The sequence below is a fragment of the Vitis vinifera genome, chromosome 9 (assembly GCF_030704535.1).
Source record: "Vitis vinifera cultivar Pinot Noir 40024 chromosome 9, ASM3070453v1".
Taxonomy (NCBI): Eukaryota; Viridiplantae; Streptophyta; class Magnoliopsida; order Vitales; family Vitaceae; genus Vitis; species Vitis vinifera.
In genome coordinates, this window is record NC_081813.1 from 3,916,177 (window position 1) to 3,940,861 (window position 24,685).

The window sequence follows — 24,685 nt, forward strand, 5'->3', positions numbered from 1 at the left end:
ATTGAGATCCATTATCTATAATCAAGATAAGAACCATACATTATTAATAAAATAAAATTAAAATAATCAAATTAATTGAGATCCATTATCTATAATCAAGATAAGAGTGGGAATATAACCCACTCGCAGTGATGGAACTGTACGCAGGGGAAGGTCGAATTTATCCATACATTAGAATAAGGTTAAAAAAGTGAGAAGAGGAGAAGGACAGATAAATTGGACTATGTGCCAGCCTTTAAAATGGTACAAGTGGCTCCTTCACATTTGGAGGACAGCACCTCTATCTCTAACTCCCAGGCTTCCGGCTTTAAAAGGCCTTAAGGTGATTTCTCTTTTGCGCTTAAAACATTGGAAAAAAAAACACAAGCTAAAGATTGGGAGAATCCTTTCTGGGTTTGGGAGACCACAGATTTTGAGAGCAAATCCCAACTGGTTTTCTCTTTTCATTTCTGGGTTTGGAGATAAGGGTCAGAGAGTGCAAACCCACAGCTGGGTTTCTCTTAAAACTCTTGATTTTGGAGAGAGGAGAGTTTAGAGAAAGAGAGAGAAGATGTTGGAAGGGAAAGCATTGATAGAGGACACTGACATGCCTGTGAAGATGCAGATCCAAGCCATGGCTTGTGCCTCTCAAGCTTTGGATATCTATGATGTCCTAGACTACAAATCCATTGCTGCCTATATCAAGAAGGTAACCCACTGTGTATCCATCATATAGTCTCTTTTTTACCCAATATCTTTGTGTTTTCCTTTTCTTATTTTCTTATTTTCTTTTCCTACTTTTTCTGGTTTTATAATGACAGGAGTTTGATATGATATATGGGACTGGATGGCAATGTGTGGTGGGTTCAAATTTTGGATGTTTCTTCACTCATTCCAAGGGAACTTTTATATATTTCACACTGGAGACTCTCAATTTCCTCATCTTCAAAGGGGCCTCTTCTTCGGACTGAGGCTGTGTTCGGTTGCAAAGAAACTTGGAGAAAATGGAAGAAGAAGAGATGAAAAAAAAAAGTGCAGTGCAGTTCTCTCTTCCGGCTGTTTTTTTACCCCTTCCTTTTGGTTCTTTTTGTCTTTTTGTCTTTTCCCCTTTGATCTTTAACTCGGTTGTTGCTTGACATGGGGGAAAATAAGGTGCGGGAAAATGGAAGGAAAAAAAAAAAAAAACAAGAAAAAAGAATGTTGGGAGGCACCTACATCCACAAGGCCACATGGAGCTTTTTGGATCTCGTCATTGTGATGAGGGCCCTGTAATATATCTAAGGGGCAGGCACAATGTCCTCTTTGTACATATGATGTCTCCATCCCCTTTAAAATGCATTTCTTTTTCATTTGTCCTTTACACTTTCATGCTCTGTTTGGATGCTGAGAAAAAATTGGTTGCTTGGAATGCTAGTTAATGAGATTCCAGATTAGGCATCTATTCCTGATGCTGGAATGACAGCTGCAAGATTCCCACAATTGTCCAACCAAAGCTTGTCCCCAACTTATGAATTTTCAGCATCTGATTCTTTCCACACATTGCATCATACCATTCAACAATCACTAAGGGAATCAAATTTAGCTCTGCAAAAACATGTAATCTTTCATCCGTTAAGACAGTTCTTGTGTGAGCAAGAAGGCCTTCTACGGTTCTAACAGACGATATAATTCGGTTAGGCTCACAGCATGGATGCAGGCAAAGGTAGTTGCAACTTGCAATTACAATCAACTAACTTGATTGTCTAAAAATGGATTGACAAACGGCATTTTGATCCCAAACACTTTCATATATATTGTCTGAATAGAAGTCTTAATGACAATTTTACATAATTTTTAGTAACATTTTAGTCAAATTCAGACGGTAAATCAAATGATTCAAATCCCATCTCAATGACTTTAAGTGATCATGTTCACATACCTTACGACAAATCAAATGACTGGAGTTAAGACAGGTTTGTTTTGGAAGCATGCCTCTAGGTTATCGATTACAAGGTCTGACATTGCCACACTCGTTTCCACGGTATCGCTTCCCGCATGAGGTTGGAGGACTACATTTTCAAGCCCCAACAGTTCTTCAGGTACCTCTGGCTCATGTTCAAACACGTCCAGCCCTGCACCAGCCAACCGGCCTTCAAGCAGTGCAGACACAAGCTCAGGTTCGTCAATATGTGCACCCCGTCCAATGTTGATGATAATGCCTTTTGGACCCAGTGCATCAATGACTTTGCGGTCAACAATATGGTGCGTTTCTTTGGTCAGAGCACATGCCACAAAGAGGATTTGACAGTTGGTGGCCAAGTCGATTATGTTAGAATAATATTTGTAATTCGATTCTGGTTTCTCTGATCTGGAGTGGTAACTAATTGAGCTGCCAAAAGCTTCAGCTCTCTTTGCAATTGCTGAACCTATCCTGCCCAACCCAACAATTCCAATGGATTTACCACTGAACTGAGAAAAAGAAGGAAAGAGCAAAACACAAGGGAAGAAAAAAGAGTGAATTTAATATCCAAACAAAAGGGCCATTTGATGTGATAACAAAGAAACACAAAAATTATGATCTTTCTCATTCCATGACAAATAAGTCGAAAAAAAAAAAAGTGCCGACTGTAAACTCTAACAAAAGAACAAAACATGTTTAAACACATGAATCCCATTACTCAAATACCTTGCTTTCCCTGCCTCTGGCTGTGGGTAAGAAAACAGGAGTCACTTGGGTTGGAGGGTTAGTTCATACCAGCATTTAAAACTGATACCTAATTTCCAACTTAATATCCATTTCTTGAATTTCATTTTTTTTAAAATTTTTTTGTTCTAATGCACTGACAGGTTACAAAATGGGATTTCCATATTGGGGTCAAAAAGCTATCTCCAGTATAATTCATAGAGTTCACCAACAGGCTACTTAAAACCTTCAGTGCAAAAAAGACTTCACCCACAGGCCAGCTAGCACTATCAACACACAATGGATAGCCTATGAATCAACAGAATGATACCTATCACATTCTCATTTCCCAACTTCCATACGAAAACAACTCTTAAATTCTAGAGTTCCAAACTTTCACTTAAATTATTGCTTTCTCCATCATAACATCTGTCAAGATCAAAATCTTACAAACAAGACCCATAAGCTGCTTGAATAACGCAACTACCTAAATTTGGAATCACCAGGTACAATGAATTAATACCCTTCATTATCACAAAAATCATTGAAAATCAAGAAAGCCTCTGTTAGATCACAGAAGAACAAGGATAAGTAAAAAGGGAAGGAAAGAAAAAGCAAAGGGAAAAGAAACAAAAATAGCTTGACCTTAATAATTCTGGTTTTGTTCTGATTAAAAAAGAAAAAAAAGCAAAGGGAAAAGAAACAAAAAATACGTTAGCTCTTAAATAATTCTCACTCATGATTAATAAGAATTTGAGATTCTTTTTTTTCTTCTGAAATCCAAATGCAACATAGAAGTCATTGTAGGTCTGTGTAGTACTGAAGATATAGGTCATAATTTAGAGTAGGAATAAGCTGATAAAGAGTGATTTGAGTCTGTTAGCGTATGTTTATTTAAGAAGTTGATAAATAAAGGGAAGAGTAGTTTTTACCCAATTTTCTTTGTATTTTCTGTGAAAGCAAGACTCTCCTCAAAGAGAGTCAGCATCTGCTCTGTTTCTTAGGCAGCTCTAGAGATGGCAGAGAAGGAACTCAAGGAGCAAAAATGCATGAAGCCATTAAACAATTTTAGGAGTCCACTGTCCACCTAACACCAAAGCTTGACTGACGAGTACAATAGCAGGACTCCACTGTAATGCTAACTGCTCTTGATCTAAAATATGATAAAATTTCCAAGAATACGAATTGTGACCTAGAGAAGTTCTAGCAAGAGAATGGATCATTAATAGGAAGCAACCTGAAAGCACCCTTTGAAGTCTTATGAAAGAAAAGAGAAAAATACTCATCAAGTGATTTTAACATGCCATGGTTTTTAGCTAGACTTTTTTTATTGTTAATTTTTTTTTAATTAGAATCGACTTTGGTAGTTTATTTTTAGTCAGATTTTTATTTGTCTAAGTTTCTAATTTAATAGGAAAAAGTAAGTCATACTCCCCCTAGGATATAGTCTTAGTCTTATCAGGAAAAAGAATTTCATGAGTCTATAAGCCTGTATTTACTGAAAATTTAGTAGCTATCTAGCTTCTTAAAGGTGCAATTGCCCTTTTTTTCTTCTTTGATCTCCAATCATATAACATTGAAAATATTTTTATGATTCTGCATAAACTACTACTTGCCTATTGAGTGTGCAGACCCATATAAACTCAAGCTTTAAGGTTTCCTACATTTGAGGGAGGTGACCCATTGGGTTAGCGATACAAGCAGGCTTCATTGCTTCATTTCATATGAAAGGAAAAACTTCATATTGGTTTCAATGTGAACAAATCTGATCTTGTATGAAATGGGATGAGTTGGCAGCAGCTTTCACGGCAAGTTTTGGAATTTTTTGCTTGGGCTCTTGCAAAGTATGCAAAGCAACATCTATGCAAGAGTTCCAAAATCAATTTTAGAGGCTTACTAATTGAACTAAAGGGTTCATAAAGTTATATTTGATTAGTTGCTTTCTTGTGGCTAAAAGACAAGATAAGAGTTGGGGCATAGTTGTTCCAACCTACCAGTATGAATCCTGCCATTGATTTGGCCAAGAGGATAAACAATTTCTTAAATAAGGATGAATAAGCCTGAAATAAACAAAGTGACAGCTGATCAAGTTGTTAGGATGTTGAAGCCATCTTTTGTCACTAAATGCTTGACAGTCATGGAGAATAAGGAAAGACATTTTTTTTATACATAAAGAAGTATAAATATATCAAAAAGAGGCGCCAAAAACTAAGGAAAGACATGCACAAGGCATCCTAGAAGATGTCAGAGACAATCAGAGACAAAAATTGTGATATGGAGATAGCAGGATCAAAGGAGCAGTAGCTAGAGATCTCAAACCATGCGGGTGGGTAGATTATTATATTGTCAGCTCATCAATATGCTTATTGACAATGGATCCACACATCTTTTTAAAACCAAAAGAGGAAAAAAGGATAAGTATTATAATTCAATCAGGATCTAATTTTGAACTAATGGTGGTGAATGGAGATTGTTTAGTTGGAGGAACATCACTCTGGGCCACTTCCATAATCCGAGGCACTCCCATTAAGGCAGAATTTTTCTTGCTCACTTCGGGAGGCTGTGATACTATATTAGGTGCCTGAAGCCTTCAAATCTTGGGCCAATAGGTAGTGTTTTTCATTGATTACCATGTCGTGCAAGGATGTTAACAAGGGACATTACAGGGCTTCAACCTGACCAAATAGATTTTACCAAGTAAGGCACAATCGGGAAGGAAATGTGAAAAGAAAAACAGACACTTGTGCTCTAACTGTGTAATATTCTTTTTTGATGACCCAAAAATGGACATTTAGTGCCTAAGCAAATGAGCACCAAAGTACATACAATGTATACAAGAGGCACCAAATAGGCAAGCGAAAAGAACAGAGAAAAACAAAAAGATCAATCTCCCTCTCTTTACTTAGAGATAAGTCAATTAACAAAGTCTATCATTGTCAATAAATGATTACCTATGTACGCTCTAACCTATTTCAAAAAAGTATTCATAAAAGAAAATTTAATTATTTGATCCACTTTTCATTAGCTTCAAATGACCTCTGTCTCTTTCTTTTCACAACATTCAAAATAAACACATATAAGTGGCTTGTGGCCTCTAAAGCTTTTTTTATTACTTTCCCATGAATGATCCATGCTAACTCAAAAGAGTTTCTCTTATTGTAGAGTACATTACCCAAGTCACACCAAATAGAGAGAAAATTGACTACCACAAGTTACTTCCTTTAGAGCAATTAAGGAGCAAATGATCAATTGATTCTTCCTCATCTTTTTGTATAGAAAGCATCTATTCAGTGAATCAGCATAATCCATCCCCTCCTTTTGAGCCGATCAATCATTAAACATGTAGCTTCGCATGCAAAGAATCTCAACTTTAAAGCTACCTAGGAATGTCAAACTATACTTGTGGGAAAAGGCTCTCTTCTTCCCCAAACTAAGGAAGAGTAGCGGGATTTAATAGAGACCTTGCCACGCTTAGTTTCCTTCCAACCCACTCTATCATCCTCATCTCAGCTTGTATGCAATCTCTATAAAATTGTCGTTACTCCTTCAAGCTCCCAATCATGGAACTATCTTGTGAAGCAAGGACGCTATCGACCATCCTCCCTAACTTGCTCCCACACCTCTACTATCTATGAATAACTTTTGGTAGGCTATAGAAAATAATGTCGGGACCCCTTCCAAAGATAAGTCTCCACAACATCTATCTTTCCAAAATTTACACCGTCTTTCATTGTCAATTATGAAGTGAGACATAGCCATCACTCAACCCCATCCCCCTTATTCTTCCCTAAACTTTTTTAATATAACGTGTTTCCATAGGACTCTCAGTTGTAAATCTCCAATTCCACTTGCCAAGGAGAGTCATGTTAAGAGCAGAGAGATTTCTAATATTGAGACCTCCATACTTTTTGAGTAGCCAATAGACCAATTTATCAGACGGGTTTTTCACAAGTACGACCTTATCCAAGAGGAAAATCTGAATCAGCTCCAATCTTAAGATCACCTTTTCGGGATGAAGAACAGAAACATGAAATAAATTGGTAGACTAGACAACTTACCTTTGATCAAAGCAAGTCTCCCTCCTTTTGAGAGGTACTACCTCTTCAACACATAAAAAACCTTCTTTGAAATCTCTCCACCACATCCAGACCCTTGCTGCCTTTAATGGAGCTCCCAAAGGCAAGTCTAATATGCTGTGGGTAGATTATCAAACCCTTAATCAAGTCACAATAAAATATGTATTTTTCATTCCTAGTATAAATGAGCTATTGGCTGAATTGCACGGGGTTGTGTTCTTTTCAAAATTAAATATTAATTCCAAGTACGATCAGATTCAAGTGTACGAAGAAGATACATCTAAAACGACCTTTCAAGCAGTGCATCATGAATTTTGAGTAATGTCCTTTGGTCTTGCAACTCTTCGTTGGTGTTTCTTTAATGGTATATTGGACTACAATCAAACAAGGGAGGAGCACGAGAATCATCCAAAGAAGTGCTAAAAATTTTAAGGCAACATCAATTATTTGTTTAAGAAATCTAAGTGGGGATTTGCTAATAAGTCTAAGAAGAGTAAAGGGTTCACTTTCAATCACTACATAAGTTGCATGATTACAACCTGATCAGCAAGCCATTCTTGACCACTGACTGCTATGAAGGGAGAATAAACACAACTACTGAAGTCTTGACAAGCAGTAAGGAGTTTTGGGTGGAGTATAAATCAATAATTGACCATTATCCAAACAACCACCTTTAGGAAAATAAAAATGGGTTTCAGGAGGGAGGAGCAATAGATAAAAAAAAATAAAAATAAAAAAAGAAAAAGAAAAAAAAAGGAAAAAGAGAAAAAAAGAAATGAGTATTAGATTCTATTGACACAATATCAAATATTATATATAAAGAGAGAGAGAGAGAGTATCAGATTCTATTGACACAATATCAAATATTATATATATATATATATATAGAGAGAGAGAGAGAGAGAGATTCCTGAGGTAATTTAAAGTTTTAAAGTTGAGTGATTTGAGGAAGAGTTGTTGGAGTCTTTCGACAATTCCTGAGGTAATTAATTTTATCTATTTGCTAGGGAGAAAGCCGCAATACCGAGATTTGAATTGAAAAGATTGAGGAAGAGTTGTTGGCGTCTTTTGGCGATTTCTGAAGTAATTAATTTTTTCTATTTGCTAGGGAGAGAGCCGCTATACCGAGATTTGAATTGAAAAGATTGAAACCAAACGCATATTCCTGTTATGTATATATATATATATATATATATAGAGAGAGAGAGAGAGAGAGAGAGAGAAATTTAAAGTTGAGTGATTTGAGGAAGAGTTGTTGGAGTCTTTTGACGGTTTCTGAAGTAATTTAATTTTTTCTATTTGCTAGGGAGAGAGCCACTATACCGAGATTTGAATTTAAAATTCAAAAGAAACGCATACTCCTGTTTAACGTTACGCAAACGGATTACATACCTTCGTGGTCAATTCAAAATCGCCTTTCTTCCATTTCCCGCTTCTCACAAACCGATCACAGACGCACATTCGCCTTAACGTTGCCAAAGCCAACCCGATCGCCGAGTCCGCCACATCGTCCGTAAGCACATCGGGCGTGTTTGTAACGGTAATGCCTCTCTCCTTGCACTTCACCAAATCGATCTTGTCGAAACCTACGCTGTAACTCGCCACAATCTCCAACTTCGGCAATGCATCAATGAGTCCGGCATCGGCGCCGCATACGGAGGTGCCGACGATTGCTCTTATTGAATTTGAGATTTCTCTTAGGAGCTGAGGGTTGGAAGCAACTTCACGGAACTTGAAGACTGTAAATCGTTTTTCGAGTTTTTGTACAAGGTATTCTGGAACTGGATAGGTCAACAAAACGCATATGTTTTCCATCGTTACAATGAATGCGAACACTAATTAGGGTTAGGGTTCTTCACTGCGTCCTAACAAACGGCGTCGTTCCTGAACGAAAGAATTGAAGTGCATATTTTAAACTTGGGAGAGGAGGCCATGTTTAGATCTAGGACGTTAGGTTAGGCTGGGAAGTTAAGTTGGATTGGCGGGATTTAATAACATAGGTATTAACATGTCTTTTTTTATTTTATATATATATATATAATATCTTTTTATATCTAATCATATGTTATATTTGATACTTATATTTAATTTTTAAAATTAATAAATAATAATAATATATTTTAATATTTGATATTCATTTAAAATAAAAATTATATTACATTCCAATATTTGTTGAGAAAAAATATGATTTTTTTTTTCTAGTTAAAAATTGTTCAATAATTTAAAATTCAGTAAATGTTTATTTATTTATTAATTAATAACATTCATGATTAAAAATTTATTTTATAAATATTTTTTTAGATTTTTTTAACATGATTTAAATTTTTAATTGAAATTTTTTATGTTGTTGTGGACCCCGCATTTCGATCTATCTCAATGCGTTTCCCACTCGATGGCGAGCTCGATTTTTATTTCAAAAATTGGTTTTTATTTATTGTTTAGAAAATTGACTTGGAGTCGCCACTTATTTTTGTTTTATTTTTTAAAGGGTAAACAAAATAAGAAAGAAAAACCCTAAGTGTGACTCCTTATTTTGGAAAAGGCGGTCTGTGAAAAACCGGATCGGGTTCGGGGGTCAGGTTACTTATCGGGAAGGTACGGTAAAAACCGTAGCACCCCTCTAAGTCCCTAAAGTCGGGTCTCTACTAATAAAATGAAGCTGATGTGGCAATGAATGAGGAAATCAGCAGATACTCAAATCAAACTTACACATATGAAAATAAGAGCATGCATATAGAATAATCAAAATGAGAATGAGTGCGTACCTGGACCTCCAGTGACAAATGCGCTATCATGAAGCAGGATCAGTGAACAATGAATATGTACATATACTTGTACGCATGTCAAAGAACAGAATAAGTCAAACATGCATGACAATTAAATCAATTAATCAATCAGTCAATGAATCATGAAGTCTCATATGTGGGGCCCCCACCAAAGCCCGTTTATTTTTGCATGAATTAATTCCATAAATTTCATTATTCGGAATTACGGAATTTAATTCGTACTTATTTTAAAACATTTTAAAAGTCCAAGAAGGATTTAAAAATTGCTTACCGAATAGAAAATGGAAGCAAATTTGATTAGAAAGGGGTTTATTGTCGTTAAGATTACTAAGGAAAAATAAAATAAAATGGAAAATAAATAAATAAATAAATGAAATAAATAAATAAATAAATGAGAAAATGAAATAATAAAATGAAAATAATAGAATAGAGTGAAATAACGAAAACATTAAGGAGTAAAAGAAAACTGTTTGAAAAACGAGTTTTTGAAATCAATTTTTGGAAGTAAAGATGGAGAAATAAAGAAATAAAAAAATGAAATCCACTCATTTTAATAATGGCTCACCCAAGGAGGCCATGCGTGCCATGCATAAGTGGGTCTTAGGGATTTGCGGGGCAGTGGGAAATAAGAGATTTTCAATGCGTCAAACTGATAACTCCACAATGGTTGAAATGTCATTCGTTCATGCTACCCGCCGTCTATAGAAGAATGGTCACGCCCGTTCGTTTTGAATCACTTCATGCTCAATCGTACCCATAGTACAGAGAGATAGGAACTGGGAGATAACACCAATACCGAATCTGAAGCAGAAGAATAAACACCTTATACAGATGTTGGAGTCGTATGAGAAGTTAAATTAGAGCTTCCCTGCTTCACTCCATCAACAGATGCAAAAGAATGCTTGGGCATGATACCAGGAGGGCCTTCTACACCACCATTTAGCACAGGCGGTCCATTGCCAGATTTATTAATGATCACAAATGGATCATCTTTAGGGGTAGTGTTAACATCACCAGCAGCCGATCCAGGGACGAGTATATGATTAGAACTTCCTTTAGAAACGCTTTTCCCATTTAGACTCCTAAATGATCCCGGACCCTCAGGTGTTAAAGAAGGGTTGCTTCCAGAAATCTCTTTGGAAGCTTCTTCAGGCTCCCAAGCATCTCCATCCTCATCATCTACTGCCACTTGGAACTTTGACCTCTGATTTTGAGCCTTTGTTGGATGGGTCTATAGCAATCCCCGTATCTGAAATCCTTGGATCAAGACAATCCAATTGATGAACAGCATGCAAAACGCCTTCACTTGTATTTTCATCGGCGAGAGAGCTCAGGTTTTGATGGATATGGGAGACAAATTGATGGTTCAGGGACAACTTCATTAGAGGACGCTGTTGATGCTGCTAACCACTGTGCTGATATTAAAGCAAACAGAATTTCAGCAGATTCTTCTCCATTTGGCTCGTCAGATGCCAGTTCCGTCTCAACAATGGCTTCTGCTGCAACCCTTCTTCCCATTGATGGAGCCATGGATTCCCCTATTTGCATTGAGTAGGCTCATGGCATCCAAGTTACCAGGATCACCAATGGCTGAAGGAGGTAAGTTCTGGATGGAACGACTTAGTGGTCTCAGAAACTCGAATAATTTCCATCAGTTATACTCCGTCATAAGCAGTCCATGATACAAGGCATTTGGAGCAGTGTGCCATATCAAAAGATCTTGATGGATATGGTAATCTGTAAGTGTTTAGAATACCAAACATGGCTGAAATCCTCCTTCGAAGGCGAACTGTGCTTGAGCTTCATGCACGTGGACATGGTGGGTATGGGCATGAAAGATTTGATGGGTATGAAGTGTGGCATAATGAGAGAAAAGGTGGTGAGGGGTATGGAATATGGCTGACATGGGTATGCATGGAAAAAATGATGAACTGGATGGGGTGAGGGAAAGATAGGTTTAGTGGGTACTTTAAGGAAAATAGTGATATGGGTGTAATGGCAGTGGGTAATTAATGGAGAAAAAGGTATGGTTGTGGGTGTATTTGCATTGGAACACTGGGCGTAATGATGAAACGACATGCATGAAGGGTGGAAGTATGGGTATGGTGACTTCTTGGCTACAGTGCATGCGCTGATTTCCATTCAAAGAGTTTCAGTCGTATAGTGACCCCTCGGTATACATAGCAGTTTCAATAAGGAACACTCCCAGCAATTTGAGGCACCACGCACGCATCAAATCTTTCAATCATGGCTTTTCTTGGTCCCGGAAACTTAGATTTCGATATCAAATGGCATTCAACCCTCACAATCAACCCAAATGCCAAATAAATTGTAACAGAACCCAGTGGCTTTGACAATCTCTTCACGGATTTCTTCCCTCATGAAATTCTTTCATGGATCTTGATATTTCAAGTGAATCCAGCTTTGGTCTGAAAGAAGGATAAACGAGCCATCTCTTGCTACAATGATTCCATCAACGATGCCAGCTACATCAGAGGCCATGAAATGGGCCAGGAATTGGAGACTCTCAACAACAAGAGCATCTCAAGTCTGAATGAACTCAGAAAAATCCACTGAAAGCCCTTGTGTAGCTTCTTCAAGCGGAGGTGAGGGAGCAGATATATGCCACGGAAGAATACGAAGAATACATCCAAAACAGAGTATAATAAATGGGAACTAAATGAATCCATGCGAGCCTCATTTCATGTATTTATCAATGGGCTCAGATGCTAGAGTGGGTCAGAACATTTTTTCCAATGAGTTTTAAAACCACATCAGGATACAAACACCAATATTTCACATAAAATCTCAGAGGCAGGGGACACGAAACCGGTAAGATGATAAGGATGAACCAAGTGAAAAACCTCACCAAATGCATCCAAAACACCAAGATAGAAACTCATTAATATTCAGATAACCCAAACAAAAAAACATGAATGTGAAAGAGACCAAAACTTATGGAAATGATACCTGAACCTTCTTCTTCTCAGTTTGCCTTTCTTCTCTCCAGAGCTATTCTCTGTATAGCTTGCAGAAAACTCTCCTTGAAAACGGCAATGGAGACTTCCCCCTTTATTGTAGCTTCTCCCAAAACTCTTATAAAAATTACCCTTCGTGTCCTCTTCTTCCTCTCAAAGAATATATCTCCTCATGGCAACAAAGAACAGCAAGCCCTAGATCTCTCCCACTCTGCTCGCCCCTTTTGTAAAACTCCCCTCCGTTTTTCTAAAAAAATCTCTAACGGCCTCCTCAGAGAGCTCCTGCAGCTGCCAGACGACCCCCCCTGCATCTGGCAGCCTCTCTCCTCTAACGGCCAGCAGATTCTCCTTCTAGAAAATTCTTTCCCTTTCCAGTTGTCTTTCCCTAATTGGCCCATCAATTCCACTATAGTGATTCTACAGTGACCAATCCTAAGAAGGCATGTGGCCTTATGAGATTGCGACACTTGGCAAACACAGGCTGCCAAAAAGTGAGCCCCCAAATGGGGGTCTACAGTTGTAAAATAAGTTTATTATAAATTTATGTCTCTAATTATAATTAACATATTTCTTATAAAAGAAATATGAAAAAAAAGTAAATAATATATTTCACCATTTATCTTTTTCTATATTTAATTATTTTATTTTATTATATAGACTAACTAAATGTGAGATAAGAATATTATCCTTTTTTTCTCTATCTTATATTATATATTTCTTTCAAATATAACCTAAATTTAAAATTTAAACTTTTTTTAACTGTTAAATAATTTGAAAATACATTAGTTTTAAATTAAATTTATTTATATTTGATTTTTTTTTTCATATTTTCCAATAAAATTAAACATGGAAATTTCCTCAATATATATATTTTTTCATCAAATTCTTTCAATTTTTTTTAAATGGGAAAGGGCAAAAATATTATGAAAATTATATTTGCACCAAAACTCTCTTTGCATCCACCTTTTAATGATTTTTTTTGACAAAAATGCCCTTTAATGAATCTTGAACCACCCGTTTCTTGTTCTTTCACTTCTTCTCCTTTAAATTATCGAGAAAGATATGTTTTGCATGAATGGATAAACAAATGATCATTTTAAATGATAATACAAGTACAAAGATACGTTTTTTATAATATTTTTTGTATTTCTTTTCATATTTTTGTAGTTGGAAGAAGGACGTGTTGTTAATAATATTTCGTGTTGCTAGGTCAAAAGTTTTATAAATGTTTGATAATATATTTTTGAACATACTTAGAATGTTTAGAACACCATTTGAAACCATATATATGGACGCTTTTTTTGTCAAACAATTGAACTATATGTAACTTTATACTTCTAGACATTTTTATTAGGGAGAATTATCTTTTGGGGGTAGATGGACCCCCAAATTAATAAAAGGTCCATATAACTCTTCAAATTGAGTTGAAGGATATGAAATAGTAACGAACAAATATACCCTTTAAGAACACATATAAAATATTTTATAAAATTAAGTTAAATAATTTTTTTTCAATAAATTTTTTTTCAAAAATACTAAATTAAATAAAAGTAGTTTTCAAAAATATTAAATTAAATAATTTTTTTTCAAAAATATTAAATTAATTTTTTTTTTCAAAAATATTTTTTTAAATATTAAATTAAATAAATTTATTTTTAAAAAATATTAAATTAAATAAAAGTATTTAAAAAAATATTAAATTACATAAAAGTATTTTTAAAAAATATTAAATTAAATCAAAAATATTAAATTAACTAAAAGTATTTTTCAAAAATATTAATTTTTTTTCTCAAAATCAACAAAGGGCATTTTTGGAAATACTGAAGGATGATATCCTTCAACTCAATTTCCATACTTTCATTGGGTCTTGGGCTTAATTTAAAGAGTTACATGGACCTTTTGTTAATTTGGGGGCTCATCTACCCCCAAAACATAATTCTCCCTTTTTATTATGTCTAACCTTTCTGTTTCAAACATTTCCTTAATTCTAAGTTTGAACATTTTCTTTTTCTTTTTTATTACACTTTTTCATAATTTATCACTTTTAAATGTTTTCTACTTTTTTTTTTCAACAATTTTTTTTTAAAAAAAATAAAAAATTACATAAAGAATAAGCTCTAAAAGATATTCATATGGTATATTGTATGTATTTAAACATAATGTATAAAGCAATTGCAATTGACTATGAACATGTGATTCAAATACTCTTCTGTTATCAAATGAGCTTTAGAACTCTTTTGTTATCAACTAAATAATAGAAAAGCTTAAGAACTCTTCTACTAATATGATTCAAAAAATGGTGATTTTCTCTTAGACTAGGGTAGGATAGGATAGGATAAAATATGATATAATATGATAAGGGTCTCCAAAAAGCCCGCGGCCTACGGCCCGGCCCGGCCCAGCGGGCTAAAGCCTGGCCCGAGCCCATTTTTGGATGAGCCGGGTCATGGGCCCCAATTTAGGCCTGGCCCGACGGGCTGGCCCGCCACTTAAAAAATATATATATATATATAAAATATTCAAGAAATAGAAAAGGCTACATTAATAAAAATATTCATTGCTAACTATTTTATTCATTGAATGTATACATTACATTTGAAAATGTGGGAAAAGTTTACATCACTACAAAATAAATACATCCCAACTAGGTTGGCACCTACTTATTTGTCAATCATTTGTACTTTTCCACCACAAAAATAAAAATAAAAATATGACATACATTTAGTAAAATATTTTAATCATTATCTCTTGGCGGTGATGACGAACTATCGCAAATCCATGAAGATCTTGATGATTTTAGTTTTTCCATATCGATAAGCATATTTTCTTCTTGAATAGAATCAAATATCATTTTATTTGCTATTGCCCAGTCTTTCACACATATATTTGCTTCAATAGAATCCAGCGCTAAGCTGCATCGTTTATCACTAACTACTCTTCCACCTGCACTAAAAGCAGCTTTTGATGCAACTGTACTCATAGGAATTGTTAGTACATCACGAGCAATGATAGAAAGCACATGATATTTGTGTTGTTGTGATTTCCACCATATTAAAATATCAAAATCTTCATCATCTTCAAATGAAATTAAATCAATATTAACATATCTATCTAAATCAGTTGTGTTGTTTGGAGAACTATTTGTTGTCTTCTTTCGACTTTTTAACATTTCTAGAGCTCCATTATAAAAAGATGAAGAGCTTGTAGATGTAGGTGGTAATTTAATAGAACTAATATCATCACCATATTTTTCTTTATAATAGTTATATAAATTATATAATAATGAATTTACTTCATTTTTAATTTCTTCAATTTTTATTTGGTCATTAAAATAAATAATTGTTAACCATTCATCCAAAGCTTCAAATTTCAATCTAGGGTCCACAATTAAACCAAGATAAAAAATTAAAGGTATTTCTCCCCAATATTTTTAAAATTTTTCTATCATTGCAAATATTGCATCATTAAATATATCCAAATTTAAATATTTTTGAAGTACAATAAAAATATTAGTTATTTGCATGACAACTCGGTTTGAAGATGGATAATATACACCACAAATTTTTTTTGTTGAAGTATCAAATACTTCAAAAAGATCTCTTAAAAGATCTGCAATATGCCAATCATAATCATTTAATACATCAATATATGCTTCACAATCATTGCTAATTAATTGTATTTCATATGGTTCTACTATTTTTCTATATTTTGTAATAGTTTGTAAAAGTTTATAAGTGGAATTCCATCTAGTGGGCATATCCAAATTTATATTTCTTTTTTTCATATTTAACATTTTGCAACAATCAAAAAATAATTCATGTTTTGCTTGAGAACTATTAAGACCCGCAGCAATGCCTCTAATTTTTGATAATGTATCATCAACGTGTTTTAATCCATCTTTTACAATTAAATTTAAAATATGTGCACAACAACGTACATGAAATGTTTTACATTGATCTTTTTTTATTTGCCAATATCGTTTTAATCTAAATACTACTACATCATTATTAGAAGCATTATCTAATGTTATTGTAAATATTTTATCACGAATGCCAAAATTTATAATTTCATCATTTATTAAAGATGCTATATTTTTACCATTATGTGGAGCATTTATTATTTTAAATGAAATAATTCTTTTATTTAATTTCCATTCATTATCAATATAATGAGCAGTTATACATAAAAAACCACTGTGAGTTAAAGATGTCCAAATATCAGATGTTAAACAAATTTTTTCTTCAAAATTTGCAAAAAAAAAATTTAAATTTTCTTTTTGTGTTTCAAAATTTTTTATAAGAATTCTTTTAACTGTATTTCCAGAGCAACCTTGAAACTAAGGATTAACAACTCGTTGCATTGTTCCCGTATAATCATGAGTTTCCATGAAATTGAAAGGTTGTTTTGCTCTTATTATATAACCAATCATTTCTTCACGACAATAAGATTCATCATAAGAAAATGTTTTTAAATTTCCACTTTCATTTTTACCTAATTGCATATAATTTCTAATATCTACATTATTTTTAGTTTTATAATTTTCATGATGCCTTTTTAAATGACTTGTACCTGCATTTGAGCTATCACTAAGAAGTTTGTTATAAATTTTACATTTTGCTTTTATTTCTTTTTTTATTATTTTTAAAATTTATTTCTATTCTATCAAAAAAATTCCATATATTTGAAGTAAATTTTTTGCTATCACATGCATTAGATGAAGAACAAGAACCACTTGCCATAATTATAATTATTGATAAAATATTATGCTAAAAATAATAAATGTAAAATTAAAATGTAACAAATAAATAAAAGAAAAGGTGAAGTATGTTACTAAATTGGAGAACCAAAGTAGAAATTCCTTCAAATTTCAACTCTTTGAACCACCAATGCTTGTTTTTCACCACCAATAATATTGAATAATTTGAGACAAAATGCAATAATTAGAAATATTGTGGAATGGGAGAGAGCTTAAGAGTTGAGAGAATAGAAAAAAATTGAGGATATTTAATATAGGGATTTAAATATTATGATTTAATTTTTTTTTTTTTTTTTAAATGTCAAGACCGTTCAACGGTCATATATTTGATATTTATGAACTATGAGTGGCATGTTCAACGGTCATGTGACTGTTGAACAACCAACTCACTTTTATTTTTTTTCAAAAATCATACAACATTTCTAATATATATATAACTAATGCAAAATAGTTACACAAAAGAGGGCCAGCTCAGATCCTCTTCCCTTCAAAACTCAAAAGTATTTTAATTTTTACCCAAAGCCCACCCAAGGCCCGCCCGCCAAGCCCGCCCAACTTGAGGGCCCATGAGTTGGGCCACGAGCCTTAGATTTACCAAGGGCCCGGCCCGGCCGGCCCGTTGACTAGTTAACGGGCTCAGTGGCCCGCCCCAAGCTGGGCCATGGGCCTTACTCATCCGGGCCGGCTAGCCCAGCCCGGCCCGTTGGAGACCCTTAGATATGATATACTAAGATAGGATATGATATGTACATCCTAAAATATCGATAGCAACGGTATATTCTAAAATATTATAAAATAGTTCATGTAAGGGGATATGATATATTTGGATATCATATATAATATATGTAGTGAGATATGTTGTATTATGTTTATATTTAGTTTGTAAAATGAATTTTGAAAAATAATATATATTATATGTTCAATAGTTGTTTAAAATAAAAATAATATTGAATTCCAATATTTATTATTAAAAAAATAAAATCTCTCTTACATTAAGCAATATTCATGATTAAAATATTTAAAAATTTATTAATAAAAAATCTTTATATGTATAGATATATATGTTATTTGACATATACAAATGATTTAAATATATTAAATAATACATATATTAGTATTATTTTATAATATATTTTATAAATATTTCTTAGTTCTTATTTTTAACCATAATTTAATTTTGTATTTTACAAAATAATTAGTATAAAAAATAAAAATTTGACAAAAATTAAATTTATGATATATATATAGATATGTATGTCCTATATATTCACTTAAGATTAACATAAGGGATATAAAGAGGATGGGTTATATATATATATCACTATTTATCTTGGTTGAACACATGATATGATAAGAAATGAGATAACTTATATATTATCCTCTCTCTTATCCTATTTCATATTATACTTCATCAACCAAACATGATCTTAGAGTTTGTAGTTGAAAAGAAACAGATTGAGAGAAAGAGAAGAAGAAGATGGGTTTAAGGAGAAAAGAATGAGATGGAGTTTTGAATATTTTTAAATTTTTAGGGTGAATGTATTAATAAGTTTTTACTTTTTAAGTGGATGTGAAGAGAAGGGTCCTCGTCCTCTAAGAAAGAGTAGGCTGGAATTCAAGTTCTGTGATTGTTGACTCTGATATGGATTAGCTTTGCCTTCAAGCAGAACGAGAGGTTGACTCAATTGATACTGCTCAAGTTGAATTAGCTTCCAATCCTAGCATACCAAAATCAACATTCCCCAGGCACCAACATAATTCGAGTGCTTACTCTCCACTCGCTAAGCAATGAGATCTATTTTTTAAGAGATAAGGCTTATTGCGTCTAATGGAGGGATTTGAAGCCAAAAGGGAGCAAAGGAAGAGATCAAAGCTAAGCAGATCGCTTACAGGCCTTTCTCCATAGGAGCATCATCAATCTTAGGGGTCACCCTCTTTGTATTTGGAGCATCCAGATTCCATACAATAAGAAGTTACCTTAACAAAAATTAGTCTAACCCAATCTCCCATAATTTTGTACAAAGAAAAAAAATTATCAAAAATTATTTTTTTTCATAGTTGATTTTATCACAAAACATAAGAAAGAAAGTAAAATATAATATAATTAAAATAAATAACATAAATATATATTTTAAATTATTTAATCCTTATATATAAGAGTTAAATAAATCATATGAATTTGAAATAATATATAAAAATAATTTAATAACTTTAAATCTATTTTTTATTTTTTTCACTTTTTCTTTCTCTCTATTTTCTTTCCCTCGCACTTTCTGAAAACCAAGCACTTTCCACTCATCATAGAGTTTGTTTGGGAATCAGTTTTTAGACTTAAAAATTTGTTTGATAATTTGTTTTTTTTATAAAAACCTTGTTTTAAAATGGCAATATATTTTAGTATTTTATTATTGTTTTTACAAGATTTTTTTTAAAAAATAATTGTATAAATATAAAAAATTATTAAAATAAAATATTATAGATAAAAATTATTTTTAAGAAATATATGAAAATACAAAAATTGAGAACATCCCAAATTTCCAAACAAATTTTTGTTTTAAAAAACATAGACAAGTATTTAAAAAAACATTTGCAAGCATGCCAGGGTTTTTGATTTGCAGAATCAAATGTTTTCCCAGTTAAGAGTCAAGCTTTGTGGGCAAACTACAACAAAATGATGGAGGAATGATAAAGAGTGCATAATGAAAAAGAAAAAAAATCCCCATTATGAACAGAATCTGATCTGACCAGCAGGTATATGTTTTTGCAATTTTTACTCTAAACAGCTTTCCGGGTGAATGAGGAAAGAGGGTGACAGGCAAGCCATCCAGGGATTTCTGTACTCAATTATATGCTACCAAAATAAGAAGACCAAATGAAGCTAACACCAAGAATATGAAACATTAAGAGACAATTTAGTAGTCATTAAGGTCTTCCATTCATCATAACATAAATACCAAGTTGTTGAGGAAACAATGCAGAGAAAACATCGAGTGGTTCATTGAGCAACATTAAGAAAAGACTTCAATGAATGATGAGCTACATACCTTCTCATGACAATTAAACCACTGGAGTTAACAGTGGTTTGTTCAGAAAGTGAGCCTCTAAGTTTCCAAGTACCAGGTCAGCCATGTCTTTCCGGGTTTCCACCGTTCCGCTTCCTACATGAGGCAAAAGGACTACATTGTCCATTGCTAACAGCTCTTCAGGTACATTAGGCTCATTTTCAAACACATCAAGTCCAGCACCTCCCAACCGGCCTTCAACCAGTGCGGATACAAGCTCAGGTTCATCCACATGTAATCCCCTTCCGATGTTGATGACCACACCCTTTGGACCCAGTGCATTGATGACTTCACGGTTGATGATGTGGCGGGTTTCTGGTGTTAACGCGCAAGCAACAACCAGGATTTGACAGTTGGAGGCCAATTCAACGACACTAGGATAGTACTTGTAGTTTGTCCCTGGTTTCTCTGTTCTGGAATGGTAACTAATTGGACAGCTAAATCCCTCGGCTCTCTTGGCAATTGCTGAGCCAATCCTACCCAACCCTATAATGCCAACTGATTTTCCAGTGAACTGAAAGGAGAATAAAGAATTAGAAGGAAGGAAATAAAATTAAAGTGGAAGAAATGAATGGAAGTTATGAGTGGAGTTGTTAAGCCGAACCAATCAAATACGAAGGTAAAATACTAGAAACTTACAAATCCAAATACACAAGTCATGCGAAAACTAAAATTAAGTGTTAAACTCCACCATGATTTTTTGTTGGTTGCATTAGAGCTAAAACCCAAGTAAGCTTGATACACACTGTCGGTCCACTACCTGTTAGTTTAAACTTTTAGGTAAATTGGTAATTTAACTTGTAAGATTAATACACAATGCATTATCATGTTGAATTTTAACACATGAATATTCAGTTAAACTCACCAACAAGCCTGATTAGACTCAAAACAAGATTGAGCTCGGGTTAACATAGGCTATAACCATGCATAATAGGGTTGTCTGAGTTCTGGTTGAGCTAATGCTCAACATACTGGAGCTTGCAAAACACAGCACTTAGCATGCCTTTCCAGGATCCTTTACAACCCTATGATCAATTTTCTTCAACATTTTCCCTTATTCATAGAAAATAAGAAAGGTATCTGATTTTTTACCTATAAAAAGAAAAAAAGAAAAAAAAGAAAAGAAAAAAGAAAAAAAAAAAAAAAGGAAAGAACCATGACTTGGACAAATAGAAGCACATGGTCAAAGGAAAATAAGAAAAACCAACTTCTACCAGTTTGGAACATGCATTGTATTCAACAATAAGCCCTTCTACCGCAGCATCAATGAAGTAATAATTAAGGTTGCACTCCTACTTGCAAGACTTGTTTACAGCTCAATCAATTCAACAGAGGTTTATCCCAACTTGAGGTCAGTTACATAAATTTTTTTTTCAGCATTCCAGCCAGTTTTAGGGCTACATGACACTAGTAGATGGCTAAGAGTCATAAAGTTAATCCACATCTACTTTACTCTTGCTTATGCGTTTTAATCATTCTAACACAGTCCCACAACAACCTTCCTTCCTTGTACTTTTTGGCTCTAATTAAAGCACCAAACCTACAGAACACTAGTTAACAGCACCATTAATCAAACCACAAGGGGAAAAGCCAAATATCACAAGCAAAAAATGTTGGCAATAACACAAGCTAGCAACATCACTACTACAAACTGACAGATATCCAGAGCCAGAATCTTTACCAATTTCAGCACAGTGAAATATAAATAATGCAGAGAAAAAAAAACCCAAGATAAATAAATACAAAGAAAAAAAGGAGCGTCTCAAAAACAAGTACTTTTATGCAGACACAAGAACAAGAAACAACCAACCAACGGGACCACAAATACAAGCCTAGGACACTGATTGTGTAAGGCGCTCACAGTATCTGATGTTGGCATAAATGTTGCAGTCTCTAGAATAGAATGCGCATAACTCCATGTATGCACCATTATGATTTCCTTCACCAAACTATCCCTCAAACTCATTATCATTCAATGGGAAATCCATGGGTATGGTCGATTATATCAAATCAATTGAAAATTTGCCAAAACCAAGCATAAGAAACTGGAGGATTGCCAAATCAAAGCATCATTAAATAAATAAAATCACTTAGCTACTTCATAGTGCATGAAAACTAAAACTTATGCATCACAAGAGACATGTGAGTCAATTAATAATGGCAATTTAACATTTTACAGCCAACTCAAGTAAAGGAAATAATAAACCAAAATGAAAACATTAATCTCCATTACCAATGAAAAGAAAATAAGATTCAGAATTTAAATTCTCGTATTGTTTTGACTACTTAGTAATAAAAACTCATCTCAACTAAGCTAGATAGCTGCATTGATGGTTGACCAAATGTTCTTGTTCTCTGCTGTCTCTATGATCAAAATTCTAAAATTGAAAACTTTACCATGTATATACTCAGTATCATGTTACAAAACTGCTTCTTGTTGCTGAAAGCAGAGAAAGTTAAAATTATACAGAAAATGCATTTGGCACCATACTGTCTAAGATTATATTTTGAAACCTGTTTCCTGAGAACATAAGAAAAATGGTTTTCATGTCTCTATATAATTGAAGAAAACCTAAACAGAAAAATAAATCCAAAGCAGAAATTACTTTGGATGATGCACATCAAAAACTTGGTTCCAGTTTTTCCATCCCAAAATTCTCTTAAATCCTCAAAATGACTGGCATTGGACTTTCAAACATGAACCATTTTTTCATGAAAAATTTTTCCAAAAAAAAAAAAAAGGATAAAAAGAAGAAGGGAAAAACCATGTTTTCTCCAAAAACATCAGAAATAAAAAGTTTCCCTTACAAGAGGAACCATTTTCCATGCTCTCATTTCCATTTGTTCTCCTTTTCATTTCCACCAACCACACAGTAGAGTAAGAAAAAAAGCCAGACCTTGGTCAAACAACTTTCCTCGTTTTCAAAAATCTAAAATGACATACTGCTAAATTCAACATTTATTTCCTTTCTCCTTCCCAAAATTCTTAATCAACCTACAGGATATAATAAGAGAAACCGAAACCAACCCTTTCCATTTTTTCCATTCTCAAAGAAATGAGTCAATTCTCAGGAGAAACCCATAATTTCTTCCTTTCTTTCTCTTAAATTAGCTGAAAACAGGAACAGCCATAATTTCTTCCATTTTCTGACCAATCAAACAGATTATAATAAAAAATTAGAAAAAAGAAGAAGATCGATACCAAACCTTGGTAGTCAACTTGAAATCCCCTTTCTTCCACGACCCACTCCTCACATAACGATCACTTTCACAAATACGTCTCAGAGTCGCCAAAATCAAAGCAAGTGCCAAGTCCGCCACGTCCTCCGTCAGCACATCCGGAGTGTTCGTAACCCTAATTCCCTTCTCCTTGCACCTCACCAAATCGATCTTGTCCAACCCAACGCTGAAACTCGACACAATCTCCATCTTGGGCAACGCCTCGATCATCTGGGCGTCGGCGCCGATGAAGGAGTTTCCAACCACAGCTCGGATCGAATTTGAATGCTCCCTGAAAAGATCGTTGGCGCTTGGAAAGTCCCAGAAGCGGAAGAGCTTGAAGCGCTTGTCCAGTTCCTGTTCCAGGTATGGGTTCATTGGGCAAGTCAACAGTACCCCGATGCTTTCCATGGTTTCGCTTTGTGAAAGACGCACTATACACTCGGCGGCGCACGGAGGTGGGAGTGCAGCGGCGGTGACGGTGGGGCGGATGAGCCGTCCGATATCTTTGGGGACTTCGCTGGTTTTAGATAAGCTGGCGACTCATCGGTATAAATGGAAGGCAAGGCAAAGGGAAGGGATGCTGCTCCTCCAAACGACGTCGTTTGCAGTTGTGAATTTGCATGGATTAGAATCCTGCTACACGCAAACGACGTCGTTTATGGGCCTTTAATTAAAAGGAAAGAATGATCTTAAATCTAATATATCTATAAATATATTTTTTCCTTTTTTTGTGATGTGTCAAGTTAATCTAAATTTTGGAAAAAGATATTTCAATATATAACTAATTATCCGAAACTTCTTCTCTTATCTCATACACACTCAAAATATTAATACAATAATCCATATCATTCTAATCCAAATTTTGAGAGAAGATATTCTAATATATAACTAATTACCCGAAACCTCTTTCCTTTATCTCATATGCACTCAAAATACTTAGTCATACATCGATATCATTTATAATAATTTGTGTCGTATAATATAGAAATCATTCATTTTGAATATATATATTCTTTCCCCCACAATTTTGTGTCAAAATGGTGAAACATTGTAACAAAGGGGGAATCAATTTGTGTGAAGAGGAGGAAGTAGGAACCATCGTAACAAAAGTGGGGTATGGAGATAATGGCCCAAACAATACCGACGCAAGCATGCACTGTAATT

The 24,685-nt window shown here is 34.1% G+C and overlaps 3 protein-coding genes across 3 annotated transcripts; 1 reads left to right on the plus strand and 2 right to left on the minus strand.

The window, feature by feature from the left end:
• The first annotated feature begins 166 nt into the window (after positions 1-166).
• LOC100263495 (uncharacterized) lies at positions 167-1,339 on the plus strand. Its single transcript, XM_002284427.5, has 2 exons — positions 167-688; positions 801-1,339. The coding sequence occupies exons 1-2, from the start codon at positions 551-553 to the stop codon at positions 948-950; spliced, it is 288 nt and encodes a 95-aa protein (XP_002284463.1). The 5' UTR covers positions 167-550; the 3' UTR covers positions 951-1,339.
• On the minus strand, positions 799-8,684 carry LOC100246348 (glyoxylate/hydroxypyruvate/pyruvate reductase 2KGR-like). The gene is made up of 2 exons (XM_002284484.4): positions 8,110-8,684; positions 799-2,427 (listed from the first exon to the last, which is right to left on the minus strand). Exons 1-2 carry the CDS (start codon positions 8,530-8,532, stop codon positions 1,909-1,911), a joined length of 942 nt encoding a protein of 313 aa, XP_002284520.1. The 5' UTR covers positions 8,533-8,684; the 3' UTR covers positions 799-1,908.
• An 11,444-nt stretch (positions 8,685-20,128) lies between these two features.
• On the minus strand, positions 20,129-24,179 carry LOC100251492 (glyoxylate reductase-like). The gene is made up of 2 exons (NM_001397745.1): positions 23,507-24,179; positions 20,129-20,813 (listed from the first exon to the last, which is right to left on the minus strand). The coding sequence occupies exons 1-2, from the start codon at positions 23,927-23,929 to the stop codon at positions 20,295-20,297; spliced, it is 942 nt and encodes a 313-aa protein (NP_001384674.1). The 5' UTR covers positions 23,930-24,179; the 3' UTR covers positions 20,129-20,294.
• Between the last annotated feature and the right edge of the window lie 506 nt (positions 24,180-24,685).

Coding starts and splice junctions, on each gene's coding strand:
- LOC100263495 (XM_002284427.5), top strand. CDS start 551: ATGTTGGAAGGGAAAGCATTGATAGAGGACACTGACATGCCTGTGAAG. Junction 689..800: donor TTGCTGCCTATATCAAGAAG/GTAACCCACTGT, acceptor TTATAATGACAG/GAGTTTGATATGATATATGG.
- LOC100246348 (XM_002284484.4), bottom strand. CDS start 8,532: ATGGAAAACATATGCGTTTTGTTGACCTATCCAGTTCCAGAATACCTT. Junction 2,428..8,109: donor ATTTTGAATTGACCACGAAG/GTATGTAATCCG, acceptor TCTTTTTCTCAG/TTCAGTGGTAAATCCATTGG.
- LOC100251492 (NM_001397745.1), bottom strand. CDS start 23,929: ATGGAAAGCATCGGGGTACTGTTGACTTGCCCAATGAACCCATACCTG. Junction 20,814..23,506: donor ATTTCAAGTTGACTACCAAG/GTTTGGTATCGA, acceptor TTCTCCTTTCAG/TTCACTGGAAAATCAGTTGG.